The sequence below is a fragment of the Opisthorchis viverrini genome (genome assembly GCF_000715545.1).
Source record: "Opisthorchis viverrini unplaced genomic scaffold opera_v5_737, whole genome shotgun sequence".
Lineage (NCBI taxonomy): Eukaryota > Metazoa > Platyhelminthes > Trematoda > Opisthorchiida > Opisthorchiidae > Opisthorchis > Opisthorchis viverrini.
Genome location: NW_008752406.1, coordinates 23,178 through 35,750, shown reverse-complemented (window position 1 = coordinate 35,750; position 12,573 = coordinate 23,178). Strand labels below are relative to the sequence as shown.

Sequence of the window (12,573 nt, the reverse complement as noted above, 5' to 3'; positions counted from 1 at the left end):
ATATATATATATATATATATGTATATATGCATGAAGGGATATCGCCAAACGTTGGCGGTTTCAGGAGCCGAGCCTCCTGATAGTCATGACGCGCAGTGCCGATGCGTTGGTTTGATAAGATTATTTAGCATTAAATCTAATGTGGCCACTCCCATGCGCGCCAACCTCAAATATAAGCTCACGGTATCAATATTTGACAAATCCCACTAACACTGTTAAGTGCTTGAATATCTGGATGCGAAGCTGGACACTACATGACCAGTTAGTCGGTGTGGTACACTGAAGACCGGTGGCACGAACGGTGACAGCTTAAGGCTAAGTAAGATAGCGCCAACAAGCATCTTGTGAAGTAGTATGATTTTGACTGCTTCAGAAGCCGGTTTAGGTAGGTGATCAGACAGCTAGAATTCAATGCAACTGGAAATCTACACACACATATACTTTGTGCTATATTGATGGTCCCCAAACACTGGTGGTTAATGGAACAGAGTGAGGTTTGTAAGTCGTCTCACCGTTACAAACTGCATCAGAGATGCAAAACATTGGAATGTGCCACGCTGATATCAAGGCGAAGCTTGATCGTGGCGTTGGTGATGAAAAATCACAAGAATATTTTTCAAGCTGCCTTTGCCGAAGGCGTATATGAAAAAATGGGCATTTCAATTTCCTGCCTGGGTCTTTTTTCGCCCTAACTGTAATACGGGATATGGTATGCTTTAGCCACTTTATTCTCTTGACCTCTTGACTTTTGGAATTGTTGGGTGCATTTTGTACGAATAATTACACTGGCACTTAACCATTTGTTTTTCCTACAGACGATAATTTTCATACGTGACAAAAATGCTCGTGGACAGGAAATATCGGGATACATTGACTACGCACACCGTCTGAAGACGGAGGACTTTAGCCAATACTTTATGGAAAAAAAGAAAATTCTACCTAGACCGGGAGATCTGAGGTGAGTCATCTTCCAGGCTTATCGGCATGTGTTTTACCAGTTAGAAGCAAGCGGGAACTAACTCACTACAGCCCAAATCGACTTTACTCATTAGGGATGTCAGAGATATTTTGCTTGACAAACCATGACGGTGGAAAAATTCTTGAACAACAAACACCTAAAGACAGATGAGATGGCCAATCACTCCGCAAAATTTCAAAGACCTTTCGATGCTGGCTAAAAATATACTATTAAGACAGACACGTGGAGTCCGACAGTCTCTGGTTCATTCAGAAAGACTCTGTTTCCTATTCCACGAACTTACCAAGTTTACTTTGAAATATTCCCAAGGGTAAATTCAGGATTATCGTATAAGCGGGAAAAATCATTTAGGAAGTTCCTTTCCCCGGAGTCGAGAGCTTGATCGGATCACCCTACTAGTCGAACCCTTGACCGACATATAGGAAAAATTGCCGAGAATTTAAAAGGACTGGAGGGATTAGTTTCTGACATGTGATTTGAACAACTCCGGATATCCTACAAGAACGTTTGGTGAAAGGATTGTGCTTTTCGTTCAAACAATACGATGATACTGTTTACATCGAAATGAATCTAGTGTGTCTGCAAGGTTAGCAAAGAAAATATACCGCGATCCCCCTGCAACAAGTGTGTCCGGTACTTCGTTAGTGCACTGAAAATAGAGCGTGCTTCACTAGTGACTAGCGATGACATACTATGGCATAAAGCTGGGTATGCAAACGCGCTTATTGAAACGTTTGCCGGTAAATCGCTTGAAAAATCACAAACCGTGAAGAAAGTCTGCCGTAAATGATCAGACTGTTTCAAATGTTTCCGATCAGATTTCTGAATACAGGGGAACAGAACATGGAATGATACACGTGCAAAAAAAAGGTATATCGACTAATGGGTTACTTCAAAGGAAGTATTAAAATTAGATCAAACTGAGTGTACCACAGCCTGTAGCGCATAAAAATTTGTACATTTGTACGTAGTAAAATGCACGTTATTTGAGAATAGTATAAGTGATTCAGCGGAATTGGCCCGACATAGAATGTGTGACATTGGGGTTTTGCAGTATGCCACTTTGAAACCTGACTTTGTTAGTTTCTTGGACAAAGTGATTGATTGCAAATAAAATTATTCTCTCAGGAAAAGTGTAGTTTGAATGTTTTATACAAAATCAGGTTTTTCCTCACACTCAGAACCTAGGAAAAAACCAGTGTGGATTAAAGATATATCCTTAATCAAAATTTCGGCAGTCCGATGTCATTCTTTATCAGGGTTATTAGTACGGAGCCCACAAAGTAACTCAAAAAAGATGACGATTTCAAGTCCCAACTTGAGATAGCGTTAATTAGTGTGGTTGATTGTGTCTAACCCTTTGCACATATTTTGTGAATAGTATGTGGTCTGAAAGCGCTCGACCCGCTTGCGCATCGGAGTCCATTCACGCTAATGTCTTGTCAAATAAACCTAATTACGCCTGAAAAATGCTCTCCAAACCTAAAGATATTACCTCGTCTTGGTGTTCGGGTTTCAATACTGCAATACTCCTGCACGCTAAACTACAGAGGACACAGTTCTTTAACGTTCAGCCATACCAGGAAGGCCGAAGCGGAGCAGTTTGACGGAGAAACCCGGTTTTCGCACTGCGAGAAGTCGAATTACGAGGTATTTTTGAGGTAAAGTCGCGCTGTTCTCTGCGATAGAATTGAAAAGGTAGTAAGGCGTTTCCTTCAGACAACCAATATCTCCATATTTAGGGAAGCAGCGATGCTGTTTTCTACCGAGGGAGACCAGATAAAAAAGGTCGGGCCTACAAACTGCACACTCCAATCGCGCAGCAGTGAACCGTGACCACTGGGACTTTATTCACTGCATTTGAAATAATTTTGAAACCCCACATCGTCCTATTGCCTTGTGGATCAGACGTTCGAGTCAATGGCTTAGAGTGCGGTGCCAAAATCAAACCCCCTTTTCCCAATGGGGCAACCGAGAAGCATCATCCGCCTTTGTAGCCCTCCGCTCACAACCCCTTTATCAGATCCCCATCCAAATTATATTGCAGTGCGATCAACCCATTGCCAGTCCTTTAAAAAATGACCGTGTCTTAGTCATCGCTCTGAGAAATGTACCAAAATAATCACTTATTGATCTTAAAAGATCTGGCCAGGTTACAGCCTTCAATGTCCGTCCTCCATGTCAAATCGGACATCAGACATTTTCTTACTCAAACCATGCCTCCACTGTCTGTCGATATGTGTTGTGACTTCGAAATACGCCTATGAGTTGTCATGCACCTCGAGCCGCTTCATAAGAGTTCAAATACTCCACGTTTCACTACGGGTATCTGGTGATCCTGACACAATGATTCGAGTAATCTACAGTGTGGGAGTTTCACACAGCCCCAAAGCTGGAAAACGTTCACTGAACTGGATTCACCTAAACAGTCTTCTATGCGGTTGTCTAACTCAATAAAATCAATGCAAGATGAATCATGAGAGGACGTCTTTTATCAAGATCTGTCGCGATTGCCTCGGTCAGTAGGATGAAGGGATATAGTAATCCTGGCGAATAAAATGAATAAACAAGTTGGACGCCTCATCATCATCATCATTCTTTTATCAAATCTGTCGCGATTGCCTCGGTCAGTAGGATGAAGGGATATAGTAATCCTGGCGAATAAAATGAATAAACAAGTTGGACGCCTCATCATCATCATCATTGTCAGCTGTAATAACCGCGTACTCGTTGTACAGTGGTTGTAGCTGCCGCAGTTTCGTTCACCGATGGTTTGGGGGGGAGGGGTAGATAGCTGCACATTACAGGCGGGAGCTGATAAATTGGTCATAAATCCAGCACTGTCAGTAGGCTGTCAAGTGGGGGGTTGGAAAAGGAGCTATACATTGAAGGCAATAGCTTGGATGCACGAGCGCCATTGAGGGCGCGACTGGGCCATGTCTGATAATGTCTCTAGCCATTGATGTGGCCCGTCTCGGGGTCCCCATCCAGGAAGACGGCAGTGACCAGCGCAGCTGAGTTTGCTGGTAATGGCTTTCATACGTCGCTGCCAAGTCATTGTTTGACCGCCTCTGGCTATCTTCCACCCTCACAGGGGTTTTGCGAAAAGGCCCTTCGAGGAAGTCGGTCGACTGGCATACGCAGCACGTGGCCAAGCCAGTGCAACCTATGCAGTGTGATCAGTTCATCTATCGAGGGTGAGTTATTTCTCCCGAATACCATTTGACGTACTTCAGCATTGCTGACCCGGTGTTCCCACCAGATTCGGGCAATGATTTGAATACATCAATGGTCAAATACTGCAATTATTTTGACGTCCTCGGCGCGCGGCGGCCAGGTTTCTGATCCATATAGTAATATGGAGCACACCGCAGCATTATAAACTCGACCCTTGACAGAGAAACTGATGTCACGCCTACGCCACAGGTGACGCAGGTTTGCAAAAGCTGCTCTGGTCTTCCCAATCCGGATGGAACTTTGATCTTTCGTGAGACCACCGGGACTGATACAGCTGCCCAGGTAAACAAATTTGTCTACTATCTCAATCGGTTCATCTCCAATCATGAGGCTAAGGTTCGAGCCCACCCAATCTTGCAGTAGCACATTACATTTTGCAGGTGTGAAGCGCATGCCGAACCTCGAGGCAGAATTATTTAGATTATTTATTATTGTTTGCGTTACCACGGGATCAGATCCCAGTTGGACGGCTACAGGAAAGTCTACAATGAGGCGGTAGATTTGTAGTCGATGCGCAACATGTGGATAATGAGGACCAACTGCTTCGGCTGTGTGATGGCCATCCTCTGTCCCTGATCACTAGGAACTTCGAGTTACTTGGAGGCCACCAACCGCAGGACAGACATCAATTCATTTGGACCGTGGCCATCATTTTGCGATGAACAGCTCGGTTACATATTGTCTTTCCTTCTGAGGTAAGCAGCTTGACTCCGATCATGCCCTTGTGCGGGCTGGTTGTCACCTCGCGCGCCAAAACGAAACAACTCCGTTCATCGATAAGTGTCAATAACGCAATAGCACCGAGCTGATTGGGTTAGAAAGCTTGTGCAAACGCAGTCATGCGGATAACGAGGTTTGCTTGATAATTGAATGGAATCGAGTTGACGAAGCTTTGCTTTCATCTTTCAGAACTAGCTGCTCAAGTCACCCGACTCAACTAAATAAACACTGCATATCGTCGAGATCAGCAATGCTTATTGCTTCCAGAAAGGTCGTACCAGAAACTAGCCACTGTGATGGCGAACACATCTACACAACACCGGACAACCAAGAGCTTGAAGAGTGACAGGAAACGCTGTTGGATTGGAACGGCCCATGAGCTGGAGAAGGCTTTCCCTGCAGACAACAGTCATGTCTTATTTTTAATGGTTCATCCAACCGGTCAGAAGAAGATAATTGTTGACGAAGTGATACGTGAGAACCACAGGCCGGTATTTCACTCATGAAATCTTCGTCCTAAGCGACGAGGTAAACACTTCATAGAACAGTTCAGCTGTTCTCCTTCGACATAATCTCTGGAAGAACCAAGCGGGCTCAAATGAAACCAGCCCACTGTCAACAACAGAACCCCAGTTTGGGATAACACTCCTTCAACGCAACAACCCCGTACATGAACAGTCTCATGACTATACTAAGGGAAATTTGGGATAAAAACAGAATACTAGTGGAATTAAGCTACTCAGCTGTTATCTCAGTCTTCAAAAGGGTGGAAAAACGCTATGTGAAAATTATTTTGGCATCAGGTTGACATTAATAGCATCTGGCGAGTTACCTGGCATTATTTTGCGCATGTTGACTGGTTATCAAGAGGCGTAGATTCATGGGAATCAACCTGGGTTTTGTTCTCGCTGAGTATGCGTTCACCATATCGATACCTTGGAATAAGTTTTTGTACAGTGGCACTCTTTTAAACATTCCCCGCTGGTCGTTTTGCTGAATCTGAAGGCTGCTTCTGACTCTGTCGACCGTTAGAAAATTTACCATATCTGGTGACCAAGGATGTCCATTTTAAATTTACACCCGTTATGAGAGCAGTGTACGTAAACTCCTGTGTACAGGTTCGAGTCTGTGGGAATTCTTCACCTGAGTTCGTGACCAGTGGTGTAAGAAAAGGATGCCCTCTCTCACCTCTTCTATTCAGCCTTGTTATTCATGTGCTGCTTGAAAATTCTCCGCCAACTTTTGGAACTCTGTGGTTTGAAAGATCCACAAACATTGAGTATCAAGACGATGTTGCTCTCATTGGTCCAGATCCTTCAAAAACCTACGTAATTCTGCCGAACGGTTTGGCATGCGCTTCACACGTGCACAATGTAAAAAGCTGCTACAAACCTAAAAGGCATCAAAACCGAACCTCATGCTTGCAGACCAGTTAATCGGCGTGGTTGATAAATTTGTCGAACTGTACAGCTCTATAATTTCCGCTGGACTGGCTGAAGCTGAAATTACCCTCGAATGGGGAAGGCCAGGGCAACTTTTGTCAACTTCCGTCATCTGTGACGCAGTCAGTTTGTCTGTCAGGGGCAATGCGATCCATAATGCTTTATGGTCTGAAACGTGGTCTTTAGGCCCATAGGTATGGACGCTGTCAATGTTTGCTAATAATTATCTCCGAATCACTGGTCGGGTTTGATGGAATAACCGAAATGACAATGTTTACGACGGGTGGTTTCACGAAGAAGGGACTCTCTCATGATAAATGAATGGCCCATACCCCATAGATTACGTTGGTTAAGATATGCACCCCGCAAAGATTTTTCACCTGGCCCTGTGCTGAGTGGAATCGACTGAGTGGTGGACCATCAGCGGCCTGACAACCAAGTATAAGAGCATTATTTAGTGAATTGAGTCAGATCGACAACTGCCGCCCCCTGAACAAGCACCGCGGGACTTAACTCAGCCGTGGTTAATGACAGTGACAGAAACAGACCCATCACACATTCAGTGGCATACATTCATAAAAGCTATCACCTTCGATGCGCAGCTAACCAGTTTCCAAACTAAATAAACCTGCAATGGCCTCCAATTATTGGCCATATCTTCCACACTCCCCCACTTTATGACGATCGAAACTATGGCAGCTGGGACCAGTATAGCAACAGTACATATTTTATAGGTGGTTAGTTGGAATGAGTTATTGAACAATGAGGTCGTCAGCATTTTACTCGTATCTACAATGCGATAATAAATTGTTCGATTAAATGTAGACCACTTTTGTCCCCTGTTCAACGGCGGCATGTCCTCAGGACATGACTTATAATGTTAGTTGAAATTTGGTCCTACAAGATGGCGCATTGTATACGGATAGTCCTACTGTTCACTTGTTTGCTTTAAGTTACGAGTGATCTACTGAGTGTGTGAAAATCTCGTGCACCATCCGAGAAGTCGTCACTCAGGAGATCAAGTGATCTGAAATTTTTCATGGAAACACAAGTAATCCTGCCTAAGTGCAAAGTGGTGGCACTGTTGATCAGCCACTTATTATCAACTGGAACAGTGTTTGATTCCGTGGAATTTCATTCTCCTACGGTTTGGTAAGCTGTACGCTACCAATGATTCCCAACAAGAACTGGACAGCTATAGGCTTACCGATATAGGCCGATCTCAGTTTCGGGTCGCAACTTCAAAATTTCCCTACTATCTGAAGGCAGCTTGCAGTCACTTTTCTGTGTATATGGATACCTGTTCCGGAGACTAAACTTCTTGTAAAAGTTCCCTTAATGGTGCGCATATTTTGTCAGAGATGCCTTGTGGAAAGGCCCCACGTCAATATAGATTTTTTACCCAAGAAACACTAAAGTTTGTCGTAAACCGACTAATATACGATATGAATTATTTAAGACATGTGCCGATATTGGTAATTGCTTAAAAGCTGTTCAGTCAAGGACCATTTAGCCAACACAACAATTCTGAACCGATCGCCTAAAATACAAGGGTCCAATGGGTGGTTTTCGTTAAGAATGTCACTGAAACCATTGTGTGTTTGTTTTGGATACTCCCCTGTTGGAACACCGTCAAATTCGTTTTCACCATTGTACTTAAGTTTCCATTTGGGCCAATCAATTTTGTGGCAGTAGTACAATTCAATACAATAATGAGTTTTGCCGCATATTCGAACTCTCAGTGGGGAGTTAAGCAATAGTAAACGCTATTTTACATTATTTTACTCAGCAATCCCATCCTACTCATTTCTCCCTTTAACATATTAGGGGATTAGTTAGGGTACTGGGTTGATCGTCACCCTGATAACTGTTGATTATTCGGCTGTTTCAAATAATGTCTCACATTTTGCCAGCTTTTACAACTGGGAGACTCAAAATGTCGTCGCGACCTCGTCACCCAACTACACCGTGTTGGCTGAGAATCCCAGCGGGCTATTGTTTAAAAACAAGCGTGACAGAAAAATTATCAACGTTGACCCCACGGTAAGTGTACTACTTTCGATTATTTATTCTGAAAATGGAATTTGAAAAACTTACTAATCAACCAAATAAAGCGCGAAATTAGCTCTCCTAAGGGTGAATGTAAACCAACGCTACTTCGACTGAAGCAAATTGAACTGAATTCTTTGTATAGAACGTTACAAATGATAGATGAACTTGCAGTAGCTAAAAATACTACTTATCAGTAGCCCTGAGAACTAGACTGTTTCACAAACCTTGTGTTTGTCTTATCTAGGATACCTAGATACCTAGAATACCTACAAGGAAGGAAGCACTGGACTCAGGATTTACTCTTATTAGAGATCGAGTCAGGTGCTTTCCCTTTTTGAGGAAAAGTGCACCGCTTTTCAAACGAAATTGATGTGAACGTAGATTCTACAAAGCCCGCAACCACATTCAAGGAATTGAGTTACTCTTAGGCTAAGAACTTCAGATCACCCGTGGTCTTTGATCTGCACTAAGTTGTTAGTTTTGAACGCCTCCATTTTTCCTGAAAAACTGCATGACGGGTCCGGTTTCCGCGGGCACATCAAGGACTGTTTAAGCTTCGAGCTCCCATATTGATCAGAATTGGATGCCTGGGTACATTATTTCTCGGTTGCGCAATCACAGAAGACTCATCTCGGCCTGTAATCACTGACCCAATTCTTCAGCATATAGCTTGATATATCCCCGACTCGGCTGAATTGAGGGTGGCAGAAATATAGCCTCGTCCTATAGGTTCTTCATCAGCATCTCACTCTATCTTCTGGGCTCAAAACACGAACCCACTGTCGTTGAAAGATTTCTCGGCTCCGTTAAGTCGTGTGATCATATCTCCTTTGGAGATACTTTTATTCGTTTCAGCAGTTTGATTTGTAGTCGTAACTTCCTTGATGCATCACTATAGAGCATTTTTCGTTTGAGCTTGTCGGTCATGGACTAAACGTATCCGTCCACCATGCTCGTGCCAGAGGGTTAATCGTACCTGGCTTTTGGCTTCATCGTGCTCTTGGCACTCAACATCATCATCACCATCAGCTGTAAGAACCACACAATTGTCGTACAGTGGTTGTAGTTGCCACAGTTTCTTCCACTGATGATTTGAGAAGGTGGGGTAGGTAGCTGCGCTGCAAACTCTGTACATATCGGTATAGTTGTGTCTAAAACAAGCGTCTCCCCCGTACCTCATAAACTCGGTCACTAGCGATGTGCGCTTGATCAGAATTCACCTGCATCCTTTGATACCAATGCACATACGGTACTTTACGGCTTTCCAGTTTTAATCATATTCGGCAGCAGCGCCACATTCCCCAAGTAGAGTCAAAATCATTATCTGAGAAGTGCGCGCATTTTTCTGACGATTTTTTCGGCTTTCAGTTGTTCCTTTGTTCGTTGGCACACTGGATCTACCATCTGATTTTTCGCTACCTGTTGCCCAAACAGTGTGAATTTACGATTATCCTTATCACTCCGTTTGTGAGTGAGTTCGTTTATTCCTCGATCAGGTCTGGAAGGCCCGTCTGATATGGTACGTTCCTAATCACAGACATGTTGAATCCTAAAGTCATGAAAAATTAGCACATATTTGCTGGTTATCCTCGAGGGTTTTTGGTTGCCACCACTGATGTCAAGGGTTTATGACCAACCTTTTTTCCAAAAGGATGATTTGTTATCCTTCTAACGCAAAAATCGTTGTGAGGCACTCTGTCGGTTGTAGAACAGTTTATCTTCGCAGCTTGAGTAAGCAACTTACATCCTCTCAACATAGTACCTCTAAGTCCAATGACACTGGCATCAACAGACGAAGAAAGTGTCTCGTTAGATGAAAAGTGCTCCTCATTTCTGGGATGCACTCAAACGTCCACCATTTTGAAGTAGTAGAAAGAATGGAGATGCCGTCTTGGAGGATCAGTACTTCGGCTTTAGGGCATAGTAGTTTCAATGTTTTCTGGAGGTTAGCTGGCATGACCATTTCCCTCCAGGTTGTCAAGGCACACTACTGATTTAAAGGAAAGTTTGTATTTGGTGCTACTAAGCTTCTTTCTGATTCCTCTTACTCTCTGGAACAACTTTCTTACTCTCCTCACAAAATTCCTTTTTATACGAAGATATCGGTTCTATGAAGAAGAACGACAGCTTCCAAATCTTTAATGGCTTATCCATAACGTTGACCGAATGTAATTGAGACACTGTGTAAACATAAACATATTTTCAGGTACTCGCATAGCTACGCTTAATCGCTTCCGTCATGAGTCATCGTGAGAGTTGCCAATAGCTAGATTATTGGTAAGTTGACGAAGTTACTTTGGCGGCGTGGAGATCCGGGGAACTTCCGTAGTTCGAAAGGACATGGCATCTTTGATAGTGATTGTGTCTAGCTCCCAAGAATCCACATAAAACCGGTACCTTTAATTCGACTTTCCAACCAGCAATAGACAGTACATAGGTACTCCTTCTTCTCACAATGATGCATTTTTCAGCTTTTCGGTTGTTCACCTTCTAAACTTGGGTGTGAGTTTCTGCAGCACCCTTTTCTGTGCTGGGCGACGGGCTGATCCTGACTGTGGTTCCACCATGAAGTTCATCCAGTCACAGGACGCATATTTACCACCCGTTTTGAGAAAAATCTGGGAAACCTCTGGACATTCACCCTCACACTGCATCTGGCAGTCGGGCAGATGGTTTAGTGACTTATCATACTTTTTGTGGTGTTTGGTTCACGTCGCTTGATTCCCACCACAATGAGGTCATAACTCAGCCAACACAAGAAAAATCGATTCTACGAATAAGAAGGGGAGTCGTCGGTGGATTCTGCAGCATCATGTTTACTTCGAATTTAAAGAGGATATTCTCGAAGAAGAGGGTGGTTGGTTATAAGACCCTGATTGCCTGCCTGGCGTATGCTGAATGGATCATCAGTGATCTTCCGTCATTGTCCGTTTAGGAAACCCTACCTGTTTGCATGTGGTACTCTGCAATTATCCGTTACGGTAGGGTCTATTCAAACTACTGGCAAGGTTTTGATGGTGGAGTGTTACATCAGATTGGATCTCTTAGCCAAGTTATTACTGAAATAATATATATTCAATTATTATATGACACTATGGGCTTGCAACCTGGAATTGCATTCCGACATTTCCTACACTACCATTGTGGTGATGAAGTGCCGATGATCCAGCTGTCGTTCTTCTTCACCCTGTAAATATATTTTTATACCGCAAATCCGGCTTATAACTACTGTACATCACTACGTTCGAAAAGCCGAGAAAAGCCAGTCAAATTGTGGGAGTATGAATCTCCTAAAGCTGCCACAGTAGCTCACGACCATAAAATATTTGAAGAGTGCGTATTTCGTCGCTCTTTTAAGTGTATGCCCATTGAAGGATTACAAGTGAATAGGATGACATTCCCAAAAGTTTGACCGGTTTTTCCGGTGTCGCCAACGTTTAACGATATGCATTTCACTAATCATTTTCTCGATGTTGAATGACATCAAACGGAGCAAGCCAGTACTAATAATTCGCACTCTTGCGAACGATATGAAGATATCTCCGAAAATTCTGCTCTGATGTGTGAACAAACGTTCGGAATAGCCAAATGACTTCACACTCATACATGGGGAGAAGCTGTGAATGACCCGTCAAATACAAATATCACGACGTATAAGACGGTTGAAAATATCGTCTACCTTTCTGAAACAATCTGCGGATCTTAAATGAAGTCAGACATTGCCTTGCGGATTTATATTTGAAAAGATTTACAATGTCACAATAATTATCTGACTTTACGCTTCCTAAGTTTAGGTTACTTGATCTCGGGCAAACCGGCTAGGTGAATTATCTGACGCTTCCTAAGTTTAGGTTACTTGATCTCGGGCAAACCGGCTAGGTGATGAATGACTTCGCTTTTCATAAGTCTGCTTGCCTTGCGGTATTTGAAAAGATTTACAATGTCACAATAATTATCTGACTTTACGCTTCCTAAGTTTAGGTTACTTGATCTCGGGCAAACCAAACAGGTGATGAATGACTTCGCTTTTCATAAGTCTGCTTGCCTTACGAAGGTGGATAGATAATAATAAGTTTCTTCTTGAATTCAGATCCCAATAATCTACTATATATATATATATATATATATATATATATATATCCA

At 43.0% G+C, this 12,573-nt stretch overlaps 1 protein-coding gene across 1 annotated transcript in view; it reads left to right on the top strand.

The window, feature by feature from the left end:
* The window catches only part of T265_15691 (hypothetical protein), a gene marked incomplete at both ends in the record, with an annotated part of 20,084 nt that overhangs the window by 3,373 nt on the left and 4,138 nt on the right, over positions 1-12,573 (top strand). The window contains 2 exons of the mRNA XM_009178950.1: positions 816-958; positions 8,292-8,421. Coding sequence (XP_009177214.1) covers positions 816-958; positions 8,292-8,421 — 273 coding nt within the window. The remainder of the gene's footprint in view (positions 1-815; positions 959-8,291; positions 8,422-12,573) is intronic.